Consider the following 23,108-nt stretch of genomic DNA (forward strand, 5'->3'; position numbering starts at 1 on the left):
ATTAAAATGTTATCAATAATTTTTAGTTCAAAATGAATTATTAAAATTATTTATTAAAATATATGCTGCTGCCTGTATGTGACCTTAATGGTTCTCAACTCCTACTGGGCTGTGAAATAGAAACTCGGGCTGCCTCAGCCACATCTTAGACCTACTGGATCAGAATCTCCAGAAGTAAACTCATTGACTGATCTGGAGGCTGTGACTAACCTTTATTGTCACATCATGTCATCTTTTTCTATGCCTTTATACAATATTTCATTCATATTAACATTTTTGAACACCACATATTTTCTAGGCACTGTACTATATAGTTTCACACACCATTTGGAATACATTAAGATTTAGAGATGGAATGACATTTTATATTTAACAACATCGATATGATTCACATTCCTATTAACAACAGAAACAAAATATTTTAATATTGATAGGAATACAGCATAACTCATTTAACTCAATACTGACAGTACGGCTAGTCAGACTTCAAATATTAAAGACTTACCAGATTACTTCTTTATTTAACAATTCAAGCTAACACTACCAGCATGGGTTTAATAATCCATGCAAAATTTTCTGCACTTCAGGTAGATTCCATTAAAGAATAGTTGTCAAAATTCCACTTCCTGAATGTCTTCTAATACTTCTAATATTTCTTCAAATATCTGAGCACTAAATACTGAAGATCAAACTAAAACACCTTTGGGGTATGATATTCTGTTTAAACTACTTCCCTTACCTTTCTGAATGCCTCTGGGCATAACTGAAATACCCTGTTACTTTTCCTGTACCATGTGTTAAAGTTTAAGTGCGTTACATAATTGAATTAACAATATTTAGAAGATTAATTAGCATCCAGAACAGATGGCAAACAGAACTTTTCATTAATTCCTTAATCTTGATAGTACCAGTTTCCCCCTCAGAACACTCTGAATTCCCAGAAATGGCTTCTAAATACGGAGCCTCTATTTACTTAATGGAGCTTTGCACCCCTGAAAGGAGCTCTGTGGGGTGCTGAGGAACTCAGGAAAATGTGAAACGGGCTGCTTATGAATAAGAATGCAAACTAGGCCCTCTCAGCCTTGCAGGTTTCAAGCGCTATATATCCCTTACCCTGATTGCAACTTCAGCAGAGTGGAGTGGTTTGTTTGTTGAAATAATGAATAGTAAATGGCATCCACTTTAGTGGAAAGTTTTAATTTGTGATTCCCTGAGGCTGTGTGAAATGAAACACCCTTATTTATTCCCATAAATGAAGCCAAATTGCTTCTGGAATTTTTTCTGAAAAAGACCATCTAGGAACACTGATTTGACATATTAGCCTGTGAAATAAAACATTTAATGAATGTACTTTTGTAGTGAAGAGCACTATTTCTATGAAGATTATTGAAGTATGTTCTTATCTGATTAAGTTTCTACTTTTAAAAACTGATGCTGAGGGGCTTCCCTGGTAGCGCAGTGGTTGAGAATCTGCCTGCCAATGCAGGGGACAAGGGTTCGAGCCCTGGTCTGGGAGGATCCCACGTGCCGCGGAGCAACTGGGCCCGTGAGCCACAATTACTGAGCCTGCGCGTCTGGAGCCTGTGCTCCACAACAAGAGAGGCCGCGACAGTGAGAGGCCCGTGCGCCGCGATGAAGAGTGGCTCCCGCTCTCCACAACTGGAGAGAGCCCTCGCACAGAAACGAAGACCCAACACAGCCAAAAATAATAAATAAATAAATTTTTAAAAAGCTGATGCTGAAGTACATCAGGATGTTTAAGCTTGGCTCAGAAATTCAGAAAATAAAAATGTCTATCTTGATTTTACATGTTTTAGTTGAAATATCAGTTACTACTGAAAGCAATCATTAGTGCCCCAATAACACCTTATTATTAAATTTTAATAAACAAACAATTCAAATGGATTAAACAGTAGTGAGTGTTGGGAAAGAAGAACTAAAGTTTACCCTTGCAAAATACAGAAAGAGAATTACCTTAAACATTAGTAATTTTAAGATTGAAGAGAGATTTAAATTGACCAAGAGAACAAAAGCACCTTCAAAATTCTTAAATACTTAAGAAATCTCCATGATGAATAATTTGGTGTGATGCTTTTATATCAATTTAGCTATTTATTAAATCTTCCCTCAGTGGTATTACAGGAAATATTAGGTTAACCTATTCCTTCCCTGAAACGACTAAACAGCATTTACTTAGGAATGTAGATACTCATTTAGGTTTTAGAAGATTATTAATTGTCTACATTTTAGGTGCTGTTCTAAATCATGAAGAGACAGTGGTGAACACAATGCTTACTATCAATCCCTGTCTCAGTGGAACTAACATCCAATGGGTAGGAGTGGGGAGGGGGTGGGAGGACAGAAAATAAACAAGGCAACAAATAAGTAAATAAGATAATGTCAGGTAGGTAAAGGAATAGAAATAAAATAAAACTGAGTAATGGATAAAAAGTGAAGGGGTGGGGAGCTGAGTGCAGGTGATTGAGCTGAGACCTAAGTGATAAGAGACATCTATGGGAAATCTGAGAAACTGCAAATGCAAGTTGGAAACATCTACATGTAGACCCCTAGCACATAGGAATAGAAACGTAACATATATAAAAACAGGCCTTCTTCTAACAGTTGTGGAGTCCAGGGCAAGAATACAAATAGAGGCTCATATACCATATGTCAAAATATTTATAACTTCTAACTCAAGATAACTGGTAAAGGCAACAAATTCCATCCTCCTACGTACCTTCACAAGAATGTGGGGGTATGAGCTCCCGACCTATCCCGCCCCCTCCTATTCTGGACTCAATTGTATACTGCAAGGAACCTTACACCCTCACATGTGGACAACCCAACCTACCCATCTGAGCCCATTCACAGATCCTTCCCACAAAGAGATATGCCTTGGCTAACCTTCAGGAGGCAAAACCCAAATCCAATAGACACTCCTGAGTTTTTCTCATGTTTAGCTTGACAGTATGCAATGCTGAAACACCCTTTTATCTTGATTTCCACAACATCATAATTTTTAGTTTTCCACAAATTTTTTTGGCAGTTCCTCTGCCTCCACCCATGCCTGAAACATTTTATCCCTTAAGGCTCTGTTTTAATTCCTATTCTTTCTCACTTTACACATCTTCCCTAGGTGATCTCATTCATTTCCATGACCTAAATTATCATCAGCAGGCCAGTATCTATTTCTCTAGCACTTTTTCCCTAAGACTAGCTGCCTACTTGATAATTACACTTGGAACTCTCACAGGCACCTCGAGCTCAGTGTCTTAAACTGCTCTTTACTCTCTTCTCCCCCAACCTTGTTCCAGTCTTCCCTGCTTCTGAAAATAGCACCCTTCCCATCTGAGTTGCACGAATAAGAAATCTGGAAATCACCCCTTACACTGCCCTTTCCTTTGCCTCCTTCCCCCACATACCACCAATTCTGTTTGCTCAGTATCTCTCATATCCATTTATCCATAACCCCTATGGCCGCTGTCTACATTGTTCAAACCACTATTACTTCTGTTACTACCACAATAGCCTCCTAACTTGGTGCTCCTCAAACTTTTTCATGTAATGGCACAGGTTGAAAATGATAATATTGTAAGATACTCTGGAATAAACTGGAAAAGATTTTAAAGAATCTATTTGGGCTTAACTTAAAAAAAAAAACATTGCTTTTCTCACACTGTAATTTTGAAAAATAAATATAAAGCATTATAATGTTAAACATTGGAATTTTATAAATATCAAATATATTTTTCAAAATTTTAAGAGAATTTTTATAAGTTTTCCTTCATAAATATAACTTTTTAATATAAGCTTTTATAATTGAAATGCCTATCAATCCTTATCAAGACTTTTTAAAGATGAACTCTTCAAATTCCTGATAGGCATTATCTAAGAGAACTTATGTTCATATAAGGAAACGAAAAAAGTGTTTAAATATTTTTACAACACTTTAAAATTTACAACAGTTGAAATCATATTTTAAAACTCTAACAGCTCTTCCTGTTATTTAAATAGCAAATATAGTGTTCAAATTCCTTCCAATAACATGAATGGATTTTGAAACCAACTGAACTTTTTCATATCAAGTATTTCAAAAACAATGATGGAAATTTTATCTGCAGGACACACAGGCACCATCAAATCAGTTGCCTTGCAGCTAGCACAGTGGACAGGAACAAAAAAGAACATCAGCTGCAAACAGAAATGTCAGCTATGTGTCATGTCATATAATGCCTTGGAGCTGCACCTCTACCCCACCTTTCCAAGCCCTCTCTGACTGGCCACACTGCAGGCACCTGGAACAAAAACCCTCCCAGCAGCCCCATGGACTGTGAAAGACCTAGAATGAAGATGTGGGGAGTAGAAAATACAGAATAAACCCAAATATCAAAGAAATGCAGCAATTTGGGGAGCCACTCTCCATTCAGCCACTCACCGAATTGCTAAGGGGTTGGCTATCTTCTGCGTACTGCAGTTTTGAATATAATGAAGCAGAAAACTATTTCTGAACTTCCTGGAAAGAATAATATTTGACTGGGGTGGGCTAGCTTGGTTCTGGAACAGGCAGTAAAGGCACGCTTTCTAAGAATAGAGCTCAACCTGAATAGACATGAATAATGAACATTTGTTGGTTGCATTCCCAGCAACCATTCCCTGCTTTGCCCCTCTTAAAAGTCTCTAGATTTTTCTTCTCGTTAGCAGCTCCTCCTTCTCAAAGCTCATGACTCTTTGAGTCCTGGATCTAGGATAAACAAGACATTCGCAATCTTAAACGCCTGTCCCCATTCTTCACTCAAGGGTACAGTTGCCAAGGGCTTAAAGTTCCCTGCTCTTCTGAAACGGCTACCAAAAGTGATGCTCTCTGTCATTGTACTGGACAACGTGATCTCATATGAAAAATGAAACTGCTAGAGCATGCATTCTTAATGGGGGTGATATCATTTCCCAGGGGGTGAAAACTGGGGAGAGAAAAAAAACGTACTCTCTTTAGGTATAAAGCATAAACGTGCATACAGTACATAAACATATACACTACATATATGTGGTATTAAAATGCTGGGGGGCCATGAAGAAAAAGTCTTAAAAGGCTCCTTAGGGGATCAATAATGGGGGGAAAAAAAGTTGACAAACTCTGTTCTAGAGCAATGGCAAATACCACAAAAAGCAGAAGACAATAATGGAAACTAAATTATTGATGTTATCATTGTTTATGAAACAAATGACACCTGAAGCCTGTTCTAGCTCTTAGCTTCCCACTTAACTAAGCCAATAAATCCTCTTTATTGTTTAAGCAATGTTACCTTGAGTTTCCTGTTACTCATCACAAAAGTCCTATTAACAGATAAAATATGGAACTCTTTCTCTGAGGTATTATATTGACACATGGCAGTGCAACAGAATATTAAAGTGAAACTATTTTAGTCTGCTTCTGCTAAGGCTCCATGAAAATAGGTGTCAGATACCTTCATATCCCAAATGAGCAAAGTAAGATGAGAATCCCACTTACAACACGCAAAGAGATGGTGAGAAAAGGATTTCAAAACTCTTTGCCCTCATCCCCTGGGTACTATAAAAGGGTTAAAACTGAAGACAGAGTTGAAGGTTAGAGAGTAGTTATTAGGACACTGACATGAGGATGGGTAGTGGAGAGTCCTCAAACTGGGAGGGAATTCAAGGAAACCAGTTAAATAGCTTGATGTGTATCTCTGGAAATTTGTGGAGACGCAATCGACTAGTGACTGAAGTTGACATGAAATTGTGAGGTTCAAGCTTCCATCTGTAACTCATGAAAGTTAAAGAAGTTAAAAGGAATACAAAGTCAAAATTGAGGTAAACTGAGACAAATTCTCCCTCATTTCTCTGGATTCAAACTACATTGCTTAGGATTCTTTGATTGCAAGTGAATCAGCTTAAATGAAAAATGGTAATTTATCGGCTCATAAAGTCAAAGCACAGAATGGGAGGGGTAGATTGGACCTTGGGGATGACTAGAGCCAGAGACATAAGCAGGGCTGAGAGCTGGGACATTATCAGAAGCTAGTGAAGAGGTGCCAGATAGGAAGGAAGGAAGGAAGGAAGGAAGGGAGGGAGGGAGGGAGGGAGGGAGGAAGAAAATCTGCAAGCAAATAGGACAAGAATTGATTTTAGATTACTATCAATATCAGAAGTCCAAATCGGTGCATAAAACACAGAAGGAGAAGTACAGTATTGGGGTAGATGTTCAAGATCATGTAGGAAATTCACTTTGAAATGCATCCAACAAAATAAGACAGATGTATGAGTGGATGGATAGACAGATACATGATAAAACAGGTATAGTAAAATGTTAATGATAGCATCTTGGTGGTAAGCATATAGGTGTTTACTGTAAAATTCTTTCAACTTTTCTGTATGTTTGATGTTTTTCTTAACAAAATTTGGGGGGAAAAAATCAAGCATAACAGCATCATGGCTGTAGTGATTAGTCCCTTATCAGCAGGATTCTAGTCCTAAACTGAAGGTATAGAAAACAGATCTTGCACTCCAGGGAAAGTGAGGACTGGCAAAACCTATTCATTCAGCTAGAACATATAACAAATATTTCTTGAATTCCAAATATTTCTTGAATTCCCACTTGGTAGCATCCATTGTATTAAGATCAACATGTTAAAAAGAGAAATTAGATATGACCTGCAGAGTGAAAGGACAAGGTTAAGAGGTGACCATCCTAGTTTGGGAATTTGAGTAAAAAAATGACAGGTAAAAATGGTTATCCCACCGATTTAATATGCTTCTATTGGGTTACTAGTGCACTAAGCATCACTTCACATGTAGAAATAAAGCTCTGATTTCTCACTTGGACAACTGAGTAGATGATAGGATCCTTCATGGAGACACAAAATGCACACGGAAGAATGTATCTGTGGTGGGTAATAACTTGTGAATTCGCTTTTGGAATCTTGAAGTTTGGGTGCTTACGTTACATCTAAATAGATATGTCCAATAGGTCCGGAATTCAGGAAAAATTTTAACAGTGGGAGAAATTGGGAGTTACCATCATAAAAGTGGTCAAGACCCTGGGTAAGATCATCCAGAGATTGTGCTGTGAGAAGAAATTATTCTTTCTTTCATTCTCTTACCCGTTCACCAAACTACCATTGAGTGTTACTAAAACTACAAAAAATGACAGAATATTTTCCAGGAGTTCATACTTCTTAATTGCCAAATTCAATGACCTATTTGCAATCCCAAATGAGTTAAACTTACTTCTGTACAGCATTTATTTGGCTGGCTATTCCTTAACTGAAAAGCTCTCCTACAGGGATATTCCGATCACCATTCCCCCACTTTTTTGCCTGTTCCTTTTCGGTCTCATACTGAGACTTAGAATTTGACATTCCCAGGGTTTCACCCTTGGTCCTTAAACCTTCATCTCTAACTCCAATTTTCCCAGTTAGGCTTCAGGTCAAACTGACTAAAGTTTAACAGCTAGTTTAAAACTAAAAATTGTGTTGATAGTATTGATACAACACCGGCATTACTTTCCGCCTTATAGATATTCGGACTTAGGTTCTACTAGCCTGTGAGAATTGTAATTGTTTTACTCTGAGCCTATTTTCTCACGTCCTGAAAACGGCAACAAAAATATTTAACTTGCAAGGCTACTGTTAATGATTAAACTATAAATGTAAAGCATCCAGCACAGTGCTCTGCACTCCGACACGTACCATAACACACCCCATAAATTCAGATGAACGACAAATTATGCCAAATTATAAGTATCTACCTTACCTAATATTAACTTCTGTTCGTGAGGCTACATAGTGTTAATCAGGTTACACGCGCTGGCTCGCTGTGTATTATTTTCTTTAGAATTTCTCATAGCATCAGGGACTGGCTCAAAGTAACAGTAGCAACCGCTTCCTTCCAAACACATTGAGGGAAACACATTTTCCAAGGCTTTTTAAGAAATAGTTCAGTTTAGCTTAGGGGTGAAACTGAAAAGTAAGCTTCGTAACAAAAACTCAAGCCAACTCTACCGTCCGTCTGCAGGTCTCTGAGGGAAAAGGGAGCGGGGTCACAACATAGTTCACGAAGCAGAGTACAAACCCAAGGTTTTATCTTTCCCGCCGGTTCCTAGAGGACCAACCACACTGATATTCCATCGTGCTCTGCGCCACTTCCGTTCGCGCGTTTTAATTACGTCACGCGCCAGTTCTCGCGGTATCTTCCGGTTGCTGAGGCCCTTTAACAAAGATCTCGCGAAATTTGTCCAACGGGTCCAATCTAGCCTCTCACCCTCCCCCACTCCACCCCCAACCCGTCCTTCCTTTCTCTGTCTCTGTCACCACTCTCTTCCCCTCCCTTGAGCTCACCGCCCACCTCTGGTTTCCGATTTTAGGCCGGAACCGGAAGTTTTGTGGGCGGGGCCCGGCGGAGGAAAACGCAGCGGAGCCTGAGCCGGGACTCGGCTGTGGCCGCAGCCCCTGTCCCCGCCACGGATCGCCGTGGCTCCAGGTTGAAGGTCGGTCCGGAGGCCGGTGGGCGCGGGTCTCCCCCGGACTGTCCGGGCCGCAACCTTCCCTGGCCCCCCGGGTTCCGCAAGGGATCATGTCTACAGCCTCCGCCGCTTCTTCGTCCTCCTCGTCTTCCGCCGGTGAGATGATCGAAGCCCCCTCCCAAGTCCTCAATTTTGAAGAGATCGACTACAAGGAGATCGAGGTGGAAGAGGTGAGCGAGGCCCGGCACGGAGGCGCCGGCCCCGGCCGGTCCAGGTCTCTTCCTGGTCCCGACTCTTAAGGCGCCTCCTCGACCCTTCTGTTTCGTGGGGTCCACCCGGGTGTCCCCACACTCCACGGAGACCGGGTGTAAAGGGGACTCTCCGCGTTCACCTGCTCCGGTGTAGCTCTCTTTTTTCCTCACTTCGGCACTCTTGAGTTTGAATTTGCTATTCCGGTGCCTTGATTTGGGTCATCTCAAACAGAGAAGGATGAACTGGTGCGGTCGTGTGGTCCACCAGTTCTCGAATCTGTTCAGTAGTAAAATTCATCAAAGACCATGGCCGTTTTGGAGTTTTGGTTCTCTAAGGCATAGTGTTGTTAAGGGCCAAGGATTTTATTATGTTCGACTTCCAGCTCAGCGTCTGGCGCCCAGTGAGTTTTCTATGGATGCTTGATAAATTAATACATCCCCAGGTCTAACACAGTTTTTCCCCGAGTACGGAATGGTTCTCAGCTTAGCCGATTCCATAGAGCAGTAGTCGTAATAGTAAGTGTTCTGCCTTCAATTAGACTACTTTAGATTGATTTCACCTTTAGTACTGTAGACTGCTATACGATGAAAAGATGTTTCAAGTAGCATATTCTGAAAAGATAACTAATGATTTCGGTGACAACCAGAATATATCAGACCAAAAATCGCTGTTAGAAAACCCGAATCCATTCTTTATTCTACAATAAATTATTTTAGAGCAAGGTAATAATGTGCCTTTAATAACTGCTTCTTTCCAAATTCACAGAGATTGGTTGTAAAGTCCACAAAATTTAGAAAAGTAAAATCTGTATATATGTAAAGATACACTTTAGAAAGTGTTAAAACTTTGGTTGAAAATTGTATCTGCTATTTACCATTTGTTTATCATTTTTAAAATGTACTAAGCACCTTACATTACATACACCAAAAAGAACCCTGTATGTCCTATATTACAGACTGTCAATTACCTCTACTTTAAAAATTCAAAATTATTTTTAGGTGGTGGCAAGCTAAAAGTAGTGAGATAATTATCCTTCAACAAATAATTTTTTTCTATGCATGTTTTGGAAGAATAATGGATTATTTACTCATATTTTTACTTGAATAAAATAACCTTAAAGGTCACTGAAAACAACCTCATTTTACAAGATAGTGTAAGTGGGAAGAGCAAAGCCTTTGGAAGGAGTTAGATGAAGGTTCAGTATATCAGCTATGCCACTTATTAGCTGTATGATTTGGAGCAAGTCTCTTGACTAACCTTGTTAAGCTTTCATTTCCTTAACTGTAAAATAGGGATAATAATTTCTATTTCATTTTATTTGTATAACAGACTTTATTAGGTAATACATGCAAAACACCCAACACTGCCTGACACACATTACTAGGAAACTGAGTTACAGAGAGGAACAGTGACCTGCTTTAAGGTCACATGGCTAAAAGAAGGACCCATAGTTTGGAAAGAGGGGGGAAATTTGTGTGTGTGTGTGTGTGTGTGTGTGTGTTCTATTGAGGCTATGATAAATTCCTTTTTAAGAATTGGATAGTTGATCCAGCTTTCATGGCTAACATTCTTTCTTTTTTAAGAATGAAAATTTGGTGAGTCAGTATAAAAGAATTACAGTTTTTAAATAAGCATTTACGTCTGCTCTGTGGTGAACTGCTATGCTTGTAGACTACAGATTGTCATATAATAATAACTTGTACTTCATGGTCTTCCAAATGCTTTCACAGGCTTACATCATTTGGTTTTTACCACCTTAGTTTTCCCACACTACTTTCTAAAGCATTTTACATTCTTGGTTACTAAGGTGTCATTTATCATTTTACTGCTCTTCCTCCGAAGCCACTTAACTTCTGATTGAGGTTCTGTTTCCAAAGACCCTTCCTTCAGTTTAGATAATGTTTCAATTTTTCTTTGGTATTTTTAGGACATTCCTGAGGAGTAAATTTTTGTTTGTAGCTGAAGTTTTCTAATGTCAGGCAGTCATCTAATTTTATTCTTCTCACTTTTTTATTACACAGTTTAATTTCATGTTAAAGATTGAATTTAGACTTTTCTAATGTTAAAACTGTTACATAATTTTCATTATATTCTTTATTTTCACATTAAAACAGTGTTGCATAATCTAGGGTGCACAGCACTCAGTAACTATTTCTTAACTTAGATTCTACTTCTGGCTTAAAATCTTGAATAAGAGAACAGAGAAAGGTGACTAAAAACAAAAAGTATTTTATGTTGCTTTCAGTATTTTATGTGGTACCAGTATATTGCATATAAATAAAGAAAATCATATTCTGTTTCTCAAATAAGTGTAATTGAATCAGCATTATATCGATTCAGTTGGAAACTATGTAAGAAAAATACTCCAACCATAAGCCAAATATGCATTCATTTCGTAGGTGCATATTTTTAAGGCATTAGCTGATTTTACGCCTTACATTTCTAATATCTCTAATATCATGACTCAGTAATATCAGTGTGGAACTTCCTAAATTCAGTTCTGATATCAAATTATGTCAGGTCTCAGCATCAGAAACCTATGTAGGTACTTTTTTTTTTTAAAGTCATTTAGCTTTTGTCGTGGATCTGAGTGTAGAGACTGTTGGAATAAACTGTGAGGTATGCACATTGTGGACTAGCTTGCAGGAAGTGGTGAAGGCAGTGTGTTGTGGTAAAAAAGTGTACCCAGTAGGCTGGGTATTTAGAAAATGTCAATGCCATACGGATTTTGCCATAATGTGTTTCAGTAACTTTGAGCAAGTCACCTTATTTTTCTGGGCCTCTGATTTCTCATGTAAAATAAGAGATTGAACAAGATCATGTAAGGTCTCTTCCAGTTCTGAAATGAAAACACATTATTGTTTGCAGTATTTATGCTGTGTTTCCACAGTAAGCTTTAAGAACAGTGATCATGACCTCTTGTGGACTGTAGTTTGTGACTAACTAATCCTGGTTAAATAGGGCAAATGATACCCCCATTTTACAGATATTGACAAATGGTCATAGAGTTTGATTTGCCAGGAGCCTCATGTCTAATTAAATGGTAGAGCCAGGAAATGAATTTGCGATTTCTCACTCCTGAGTCATTTGCTCTTTCCATTTGGATTTACAGGGTCACTTTGGTTCTTTCTGAAGTACTCTGTAACCAAACCTTATTGTAAGAATGGGGAAACAAAATACCGATTTCCTTTATAATAGTTGGTCTTGAGCATTTAATGAACAGTGTCTTCTGTGGATAATACTGCTAAGATTATGGAAGATGAATAGAAGGATCCTAGGATTCTCTCCTTAAAAACTTTGACTTACTGTGAGGCTAGATTTTTAGGACCACAAATTTAAAACTATGAATGTAATGTAAATTGAGCATTTAACCCATAATTTGAAAGTAGAGTTTATCACAGAAGGCTCCATTGAGTGGGAAAGATTTTGAAACTACATTTTGAATAAAGTAAGCATCAGAGATTGGGAAAGATACTAAGATGAATTTTCTTTGCAGTTGTTCCTCTGCCTCTAATGCTCTTCTCCCCAGAACTTCAAATGGCAGACTCCTTCTCACCATTCAAGTCCCACTTCAAATGTTACTTCCTTAGAGAAGCCTTCCCTGAGCAACCTAGATCTTTGTCATTTTTGTTATCCTTCATGGTACTTACCAGTAACCAAAATTATGTATCCCCCCAGCAAAGTTTAACCTGTCTTATTCCCACTTGTAACTCCAATGCCTAGCATCTAAAGGTTTTCTATAAATAGTTGCTGAGTGAGTAAATGAAGTTACCACAGCATAATCATGAGAATTTTAGTGTCCATCTGGTTCTCTTATATGGTCTGGTTCTTTTATGTGATATAACCAGAGGTTAAGATAAGTTAGTGATTCGGCTAAAGTAGCATTTACACTAAAAATGAAATCTGATTCTCTTTGCAAATGTTGATTCCATTACAATCCATTATACCTAGCAAATACTTTGGTTTAGCCAGGGGTAAAAGATGCTGCAAAGGGTGAGGTGCTGAGAGTAAGCCATGTATTGGTGGGCCTTTACTAAAATGCTAAAAAGACCGTATTTAGTATGGTTGCTTTTTAAAGGGGAGACCCACAGTGTTGATGTCAAGAATAGCATATGTGCAAGACACGTATAATCATTGCAGCATTTATATCTTCTTAAGTTTCATTATGGAGACATGCAAAGATTTTGTTTTAAAGGGAAATACAGGAAGAACTTTGGTAGTGATGTACATTTTGTAATTTTACGTTATAAGTATATGGGCAACTGATAACAGAGAAAAACCTAACTTACAGTGGCCTGAATAAACTGATTCTATAGATTTGTTAGTCAGTATTAATATTATGAACATCCAGAATTATTAATAAGCTCTTCCACGTGAAGCTTAGTAATTATTGTATTCAGTAGAAATCTGTAATTGTTATCTCAGTGAAGAGGTAACCACAGCGGTAACTTTTATATTGTGCATGTGTAGCTTAAAAGATGACATGGGCATATTATTTGAAAGAAGGGCCTATTAAACAGGTCGGATGTCTTATGGCTGGTTTTAAAAGACTGCATGAAAAAGTCAAAAGAAAGTTTGAATAATCAAAGTTTTCCTTTTATGTTATCAAGTCTGTCTTGTCAGCAGATGGCAGTTCTACTCTGCAACAGTTTATTAATAGATATTGAAGTTCTGAAATCGTTGGAGGCTCCAGGTTCTAACTGATAAATGTTAAGATCTATGCTTGTTCTGTCATGTTCCAAATTTCTAGCCAGAGTAGTGGCAGCACAGCCAGGGTCCATTCACATAGACCACAGAACAGAGCCAAAGCAAACTGACAGCTACAGTCACTGAACTAAAAATAACATGAATTGGGCACAATTAAGAATTATTTCATAGTAAATTAAGAGCACAGTGGCATACATGCTTTTCCATGTAGTTTTAGTTTAGATGGTTTTTTGTTTTTAAAAACCTGACTTGAATAAAGGAATGGAGTAGTCTTCTGTCTTAAAGAAATTAGTTTTTAAAGGAGTTGCTTTCTTTAAACACATACACCAACTTCTGATTTTGGTTTTTGTGCCTTTTAATACTAATTGTATGGAAATATTCTATAATCATCTCTCTTATTCTTCTGTACTTTTTATTAAGGAATTAAATTTAAATCTGCTTTATTACATGAGACTAAAGTTGTGGACCCAAAACCATGAGGGCTAAACCATAGGGGGAGAGCTACATATAATAAGAGAATTAATCTGAGAACATTTTAATTTAGAAAACATTCATAAATTCAGAAGGAAATATTTCTAAATTGATTTCCCTTTTAAAACCAAAGTTGTCTTTGCGTTCCTCTGTTCTTCTAATTTTACATCTGAGGGATTGTGAAAAGTATCTGAAATATTTATTTCTAGGTTCACCATTTTGGATGGATGTGTGTGTTGGAGGGGATACTTGTAATTTGGATGTGCACCGTTTTTTACACTCTTGGTGAAAACTGATCTTTGGGGAAAGCTGTCAGTTCAAACTAATTGTTAATGATAATATGTCAAAGAACCTTACTAAGATATGAATGCAATCCAAAAAGCATATTTGATTGTGAACTTGAGTTAGAAATTTGGTAGTAAGTAAAAAGTGACTTCCTTCCAGTGTTTTGTAGTTTGAATATTAGTTTTTTCATTGTGTACCTCAGTTGCCATTGTGTTGCAGTTTGCCATCTGTGCCACTCTTTTCTCCTGATCTACCATGTGTCAGGAAAAACATTACGTTGCTCACAAGAATTCTCCTTTTCCTTTCTTCCTGCCCAAGATGTCATGTCCATATTATTTATGGAAAACTTCGGCAAGGGAGGGCTCTCTGGTCTATGTCATGGTTTCCAGTGAAGTGTCCTGTCTCACAATTATGGTTTTAATATAACCTAATACAGTAATTCCCAAATATCACAATCACCTGAAGGGTTTGTTCAAACACAGATTGCTGGGCCGGACCCTCAGACTCAGTAATTCTGGGTGGGAACCTGAGAATAACATCTTCTCAAATTTCCAGGCAATGAAGATGCTTCCAGCCCAGAGACCACACTTAGAGAGCCATTGGCTTAATGCTTTTGCTGTTTTTGTCTGCTTTCTTCTTGAAACTCTTCTTTTTTGGCTTCTTGTGGCACTTTCCGGGTTTGCCTGCTACCTTATTGACTGCTGCATCTCAGTGTTTGCTGGTTCCTTCTCCTCTGTGTTCCAAATGTTGAAGTGCTTCAAAGCTCAGTTCTGGGACCCCAGTATTTACATGTTATTTTTTGGTCACAGCATCCAGTTGATTGACTAGAAGTACCAACTAAATGCTGATGACTCTCCCAAGTTTTCATCTCCTGCCTGACTTCTCCCTGACTCATGTTTCCACTTTCTTTCTTGATATCTCCGCTCGGATATCTAATAGGCATCTTAAGCTTTATGTGACTAAATCAGAACTCTGTGCCGTTAAAAAAAAAGAAAGAAAATCTGCTTGCTCCAGTCTTTCTTATCCTTCATTAAACTGGTGCTGAGTCTAGACGTTATCCTTGATTGATCTCTTTTCCTGTCCACCTGTCCTGCCTGCATGCAGATCATCATTGACTTTACCTCTAAAACCTATCCCAGATCTGCCCATTTTTCTGCACTACCATCAACCTTGTCCTCAAAGCTCTTCTCTCTTGCTTGGGCTGCTTTTACAGCCTCTACCTGGTCTCTCTTTGTATATATGCTAGCTTCCCTACAATCCATTCTTCACACTAGAGCCAGAATGATTTTTTTTTTTTTAAATGCAAAATCATGTCACATTCCTCCTTAAATTCCTCTAATTGCTTCCCATTACTTAGACTGAAATCCAAACTCCTTTTCATGGTGCCAAGAGCCGTTCAGGATCCAGAGTCTGCCTCTATCTCCAGCTTTATCTTTTTTTATTTTTTTAACATCGTTATTGGAGTATAATTGCTTTACAATGGTGTGTTAGTTTTTGCTATATAACAAAGTGAATCAGCTATAGGTATACATATGTCCCCATATCCCCTCCTTCTTGCATCTGCCTCCCACCCTCCCTATCCCACCCCTCTAGGTGGTCACAAAGCACCGAGCTGATCTCCCTGTGCTATGCGGCTGCTTCCCACTAGCTATCTATTTTACATTTGGTAGTGTGTATATGTCAGTGCTATCTCCACCTTTATCCTGCATCACTCTTCCCTTTTCCCACTATGCTCCACTCACACCAAACACTCCAAGTATTCCTCTGGGTCACCACTAAAGTATCACCTTTCTCAGTGAGGCTTTGCAGGACTATCCTGTTTAGAACTGGGGTGGGGGTAGTGCACGCACGTGTACACACACACACAATTATGCTGCTTTTCTTCTTAGTGCATTTATTAGTTTCTAAAATATATCTTTTTTAAAAAAATAAACCTTGCTTCCTCTTTATGTGTCTCCCTCCACGAGAATATAAGTAGTTAGAGCGAGGATTTTGGTTTGGTTTGTTCCCTTCTTTATCTGGAATGCGTAGGATAACGCCTAGTCTATTGATGGGGTTCAAATATTGTTGAATAGGAAATGAGGGTTTTATTTCCCCCTTTAGGGCCTTTACTTTAGTTGTTTCTTCTTCTTTGCTTGGTTCCATGTGTCATTCAAATATCAAGTTAGTAACCTCCTCAGATGGCATTTCATACTATCCAGCCATAAGTTTCACCAGTCTCTTTGTCACATTATTCAATTTTTTGGTTTTCTACACAGCATTTATTTTACAAGCTGATATTTTTCTTATTCATTTTTTTGTCTATTGACTGTCTTTTCTTTCCTCTCCCGGCCCCCCTTAAATTGAAAGTACATGCCTCGTAGATCAGGGCCTTTGTCTTATTTACAGCTGTATCTCTTGTATCCCAGATGGATATAGTAGACATTCAAGAAATATTGGTTTAAGAAGTAAAGAAATGAAGTTCATCATTCTCTTGGCATTAGCCTCACTTCACCCCTTGAAAGCAGGAGATCTTACCCATTTTTCCATGCTTGCTGACTAGGCCTTCCCCTTTGGCTTTCATTGATCCTCTGAAATTCAGCTGAGCTCTACATTTAGCTCCCTGTATTTGAGCTGTGTACCATCCAACAGCCTCCTTCCTGCAGTCAGAAAACTCTTCAGTTACCTTGTTTTTCTCTTGGCAAGAGTTTTTCTGTATCATTTCCCTGTACTGTCGGGGCTGAGAGAACCTGGGTAGGGCCTCCCTCTGACTGTCTCCCTTGCCACACTTACTCATTTGCAGCTTCCCATGTTGGCAAAGCATATCCTGTGAGGCTGCTTCCTCCTGGGGATCTCAGTGAGAAGTTGGGAGGGAGGGGGCATGGGAATAGGTCTTTCCTGCCCTTGAAGCCCTAAGTCTGTCCTGAAAGCCGCCATCATGGACTCTCACCTTTGGCTCTCTTCAGCCAGGAAGTGTTTCTTTTAAAAATTTCAATGCTGTTGTTTTGTCTTGAATTTCTTCTCTACCTCATTTTCATCCCACAAAGGCAGGAATCAATTCTTTATATATATTTTTTCTTTCACTCCTAATATTTATGCCATTTGAAAAAATGAGAAGTCACATTTTGATTCTGTGATATGGTGATTTATAAGAAATAGGTACTTGGTCGTTCAAATGATCAAAATATATTTCTCATATATATATTTGGTCTTTGTCTACAGTTCCTGGCTCACAGCTCCCCAAACTCTCTGATTTTCATAAGTGAAGAGAGAGATAAAGATGTCTCAAGGTTAATTTTGGACCACACCTAAGGATGGGGCTGGTTGCCAGGAGAACCAACAATGTGATTAGAGGGTTGGAATTTTCAGTCCCACTGCTCTGACCTCTGGGGAGAAGAGAAGGGCTGGAGGTTGAATCATTCATGGCCCTGTAATACAGCTCCATATAAACCCAGAAGGACAGGGTTCAGAGAGCTTCCAGGTTGGTGAACACGTGAGGATTGGGGGAAAGTGGGGCACAGAGAGGGTATGGAAGCTCCGTGCCCTTTCCGCTTACCTTGCCCGGCTTTTCCTGAGTTATATCCTTGTGTAGTAAACTGGTAATCTAGTAAGTAAAGTGTTCGTGTTCTGTGAACCACTTGAGCAAATTAATCAAACCCAAGGGAGGGAGTCATTGGTACCTCCAGTCTATAGCTGGTTGATGAGAAGCACAGGTGATAGATAACCTGGCTTGTGACTGGCCTCTCAAGGGGGAGGGGTTGCACTCTGGTAGAGCTGAGCCCTTAACCTGTGGGATCTGATGCTCTCTCCAGGTGGATAATGTCAGAATTGAGCTGAATGGTAGGATGTCCAGCTGGTATCTGAGAATTGCTTGGGAGTGTGGGGAAACCCCCCTCCACACACTGGAACTGGTGATCAGAATCATTAGATACACAGAAATATAATTTGTGAAGCAATGACTCTGTGCCTCTAACCTTTGAATTCACAGCAGTTATTTTTTCTATCATGTATTTCAGTTTATGTGTACAACCTTGGGCATCTTGGACTTACTTTATTATCATTTTAGATCTGTTGTTTCACCATACATGTGAAATATAATATGGCCCTAATGTGAGTGGAGGCTTCTTAAGTACATGGGCTCTCATCTTACATGAATATGCCTGTTTGTATTTCAGACAGTTCAAAAAATTGCTTTCTTAAACAAAAGGGAGGAAGCTTATCATGTCCTTGCTTGCCCACATTTTGTTACCATAGTTTTACATTGCAAACTTAGAGTCAGCCATCATCTCAGCACTAGGTGGCATTTGTGCATCACAATTAGTCATGCACACCTTACACAGTTTTTACAACAGATGTATGATCCACAAATGCAATGTTTGGAATCCCTGCAGGGACATTTCTGAGAATAGGAAAATGAAACAAGAGGAGACCTACCGAGTACCAGTTGCTTTGATGTATTTGTAAATATATAATTGAAGAATATATTAAATTACTTCACACTCATTATTTCATAGTAATATCAATAAGTTGGCTGGTCTCCATCCATGCTTTCTTAGCCGACATTGTCATAAAGTTGAAATTCATTTTAGGACCTGTTTGCTATTCATAGTGGTTAATTGTGAGAGAAATGAGGAATATAGCTCCTGAAACTGATTCATACCCAACTCCAAGCACTTATTATTCTTTTGTAATATTGAAGAAAATGCCTGGTTTTGACTTATGAACACTATAGATATTCGCTGAGGAAAATGTAAGCATCTCCCTTTTACTGTTGAGAAAGCAGAAGCTCAAAGACATTAACTTGCCCAGTATTGGTAACTAATAGGCAGACAGAACCTACACTTAAACTCAAGTCTGTTAGGTTCCAGATCCTAGGTGTACTTTTTCTGTTATTCTGATGGTACTAGGTTTAACCAATAATCATTCATGTTAAAGTAACTGAATGACAAGTCCAAATAACTGACGTTGGTTCCTTTCCCTCATGAGAGGTGTGGAGGAGGGCTAGAGCCTAAGCAGGAGGTCCCTGAGCACCCAGGGCTAGGAATGGAAAAAGGGAAAGTCACTAAAGGAAAGACAGCCCAGTTTCCTTTAAGTTAATGACATCCAGAGGCTGAATATAGAGTGAATTGGTCATTACATACTCTAGGCTTCAAATCCTGGCTTCTCTGACCCTGTGATCTTGGGCAACTTGCAACTGTCTGACTCAGTTTACTACTTACCTTAATGGAGGAGGATTAAATGTGTTAATGCATGAAAGCACATAGACTAGTACCTGGCACATGATAGGCATTCAGTAAATGTTAACCATTTGGATGGTTTTATACATTAAGCAACATGAGAAATGTCCATACTGCTTTGTGTAATGTTTGAACTGGAATTTGAGGTATGGCTAGAATGGCCATCCATCTCAGTTTACAACTACTGTCCTGGTAGTTATAAGCGCCCCTTTCTTACTCTACAAGGAGTCCCTGTACATGTAAGTTTGCCTGAAGTGAAGACTCCTCCTCCAAGAGAAGATATAACTGCTCCTTTCCGAAATATAATACAGATATATGTGTACAAATCAGGATCTCTAACATTCTGGTGTTAGACTTCCTGGCATCAGACTGTACTTGCTCTTTACTAGCTACATAGCCCTGGGCAAGTTAGTTGATTTCTTTAAACCTAGATGCTTCATCTGTAAAATGAAGATACCTCTAGTACCTGTCACCTAAGGTTGTGTAAATGATGCAATGTATGTAAAGCACTTAGCTTAGTGCCTGCTATATAGAAAGTACATCATAAATGAGAGCTGTACAGGGAATTAGATTTTTTGCTTAAGGAAGTACTTAGGTCTGTTGGAAGTTGAAATGGAGTAGGTGGCACCTAACTAAGGTCATTTACAGTGATAATGTAGAATGATTTTGTTCTAACAAGTATCTAAAGCTATTCTTTTGTTGTTGTTTTAATATTTTGGCAAATTTCAAACATTAATAGAAGTCGAATAGCCTGAGAGAGGAATGAATTCATGAGCTACCCATCAGCTTCAACAATAATACAACATATTGTCAATTTTTATTTTTAACTTAAAAAAAAACTTTAATGAGATATATTTTACATATCATAAAATTTACCCATTTGAAGTATACAATAATTTGTACAAATTTGCTAAGTTGTACAAACATCACCAGAAATCAGTTTTCAAACATTTTCATCACCTTGGTGTAGGATTCCTCCTACCCATTTACAGTTAATCCCAGTTTCCACTCTTAGCCCCAAACAACCACTGATCTACTTTCTACCTCTAAAGATTTGCCTTTTCTGGACATTTTATATAACTGGAATCATACAATATATGATCTCTTGTGTCTGGCACTCGAGCGTAGTGTTTTTAAGGCTCATCCATGTTGTAGCATGTATCAGTAGTTCATTCCATTTTCTTGACAAATAATATTCCATTGTATAATATGATACTAGCATGTATCAGTAGTTCATTCCATTTTCTTGACAAATAATATTCCATTGTATAATATGATACTATGTTTTTACTGTCCCTCACAGTGGCCAGTATTTTATCATCTCTATTTTTAATCTTTCCCCTCTACTCCCTACCCCCACTGAATTATTTAAAAGCTACTTTTTAATTTCATAAATATGAGAGCTTAAAACATTGATTATATGTTTCTGCTTTTTATTTATTTTTTTCCAAGCCATCTTCTCTCTATCCTCTCATTCATCTTGCCTGTTTTAATTTGTTTTCTGTCACTAAGAGTCTTTTTTTTTTTTGCGGTACGCGGGCCTTTCACTGTTGTGGCCTCTCCCACTGCGGAGCACGGGCTCCGGACGCGCAGGCTCAGCAGCCATGGCTCACGGGGCCCAACTGCTCTGCGGCATGTGGGGTCTTCCCAGACGGGGGCACGAACCCGTGTCCCCTGCATCGGCAGGCGAACTCTCAACGACTGCGCCACCAGGGAAGCCCTCTAAGAGTCTTTTTTGTTTGTTTTCAGTTTTGAGAATGAAGAGATGTCTAGACCATAAACTTTCAAAGAGAGAGACAGTACATTTCATTATCTCCTCACTCTAATGAAAATTCATACCTACTCAGTGGCAAATCCAGATCGTGATGATTACTAAAAATCTTCTTTAATAAATCTTTCAGATTGGCTTCAGTGTTATGCATTAGACTGTTATTTGTTTCTGATTCTCGTGAGTTTTTTTTTTTTTTTTTAAAGGTCGTTGGAAGAGGAGCTTTTGGAGTAGTATGCAAAGCTAAGTGGAGAGCAAAAGATGTTGCTATTAAACAAATAGAAAGTGAATCTGAGAGGAAAGCTTTTATTGTAGAGGTAAGTTGAAGTGTCATTTCTGTGGTGTAGTTCTTCACCTAAGATACTCTGTGAATTTAATATTATGAAAAAAAATGTTTCTCGGTTGTCATTTCTCTGTATACTTGAACATCAGCAGTTTGGTTGAACCAAAGGGAATGCCATAGGAATATTTTTTCATTCACACTCTTAATTCTGATTTAAAATTAGGGGAAAAGAGAATTAGTTACATAAATGAATTCGTCCCTGAATTAAAATACAATCTCTTCCATGTAATTCAGGTCTATTTCAAGGCATAGAATTTAAATTTTAAAATAGAAAAGAAATGGTAATCTCTCCTATTATCTAAAATTAAGAAGGGAAATTTTATGCATTCATTTTTGACTGAACATTTTTAGAAATTCGAAAGAGATTATTTTAAGGAAAAACAATTTCAAATTGGTTTCTCTCATTTAACACGAAAATTTACAACTCTCTTCTCTTACATATTTGATGATGGAGGAGAATTTGATAATCATGAGATTATTGTATTACCAGCTTCATTCTTTTATGCTGTTTTATATATTAGATCACAGTATTTCAATAAAGCAATGGTTTTATCACTTTTTAACTTCATTGGCCAATAGATGAGTGGTCTTTACCTTATAAACCTTCTGAATTTATATCTGTGATTTTATTTAATTATAATTTCAAAATATACTTCATGATACTTTATAATGTATAACATGAAGAAATGAGAACTTAATTGTGAGATGATGAAGTGGATTTTTGTAATTAGTTGCATGAGTTGAGAAATGCTGATGAATGGTTTGATGTCATCATGAAGAAAGATGATCTATAGTAGTATGTTCCAGGAGTCTGGCTTTATCTTGCCTTATTCACAATTTTTGTTTATGGTTTATATGAGGTCATTGATCGTATACTGTTGTATTGGCAGTTTCCTAAAACTAGGTAAAAATATGTGTTAAAGGCTAGCAATCCAGAGTCAAAAAGATCATAATAGCTTGGAGAAAAAAAGTTTCTCATCAAAGTTTTGTTGATAAATTGTCAAATGGTTCTCCATGTATTCTTACTTAAAAAAAAACGTTAATCCCCGTACCTCCTCGCATCAAGTTTTCTGCTTCTCAGAGGCAACTACTTTGAGCTCATCCCTTAGTTTTATATGGTATCCCCCAATCCAGAGACTCACACCTTCTCTAAAGAAGGTATTATTATATTTCTATCTCTGTATTTATCTCTATATTAAATATATCTCTCTATATTTAGGAAGGTATTACACCTTCTGTAAAGAATCAACCTCTAATCTTTGAGACAGTAAAGAGGCAGTCACTAAGCTGTTTGAAGTCAGGGCTGGAGGGAATCTTTGGTCTAACTTTTAAGCAATCTCTCTGCTCTTTTATTAGCTTGTATGAATAGATACCTGGTACTACCACCACTCCTCCACCTTTTGGGAGGTTTGTGAGATAAATCTGGTTGCTTCTCACTTTTTCTCATTTCTTTTAGGTCTGCTGTGTTAGTTATTGCTGGTCATTTGCTGTCCAACTTCCAAAAATATGTCCTGTTTTCTCATTTCACATTCTCTTCATCCTTCTGAGTTTATGCCTTGAAAAAAGCACCTTTACCTTCTTAGTGGT

General features: G+C 38.1%; 1 protein-coding gene across 4 annotated transcripts in view; it reads left to right on the forward strand.

The window, feature by feature from the left end:
- The first annotated feature begins 8,588 nt into the window (after window positions 1–8,588).
- Window positions 8,589–23,108, forward strand: part of MAP3K7 (mitogen-activated protein kinase kinase kinase 7) — a 65,638-nt gene continuing 51,118 nt past the window's right edge. For 3 of the 4 annotated variants that reach the window (XM_065888459.1, XM_065888461.1, XM_065888462.1), the window contains exons 1-2: window positions 8,590–8,709; window positions 21,385–21,495. In XM_065888459.1, the coding sequence (XP_065744531.1) occupies window positions 8,590–8,709; window positions 21,385–21,495 (231 nt within the window). Of the gene's footprint in view, window positions 8,710–21,384; window positions 21,496–23,108 lie in introns of all 4 variants that reach the window. The other variant, XM_065888460.1, reaches the window with a different exon arrangement.

Source organism: Phocoena phocoena, chromosome 12, assembly GCF_963924675.1.
Source record: "Phocoena phocoena chromosome 12, mPhoPho1.1, whole genome shotgun sequence".
NCBI lineage: Eukaryota > Metazoa > Chordata > Mammalia > Artiodactyla > Phocoenidae > Phocoena > Phocoena phocoena.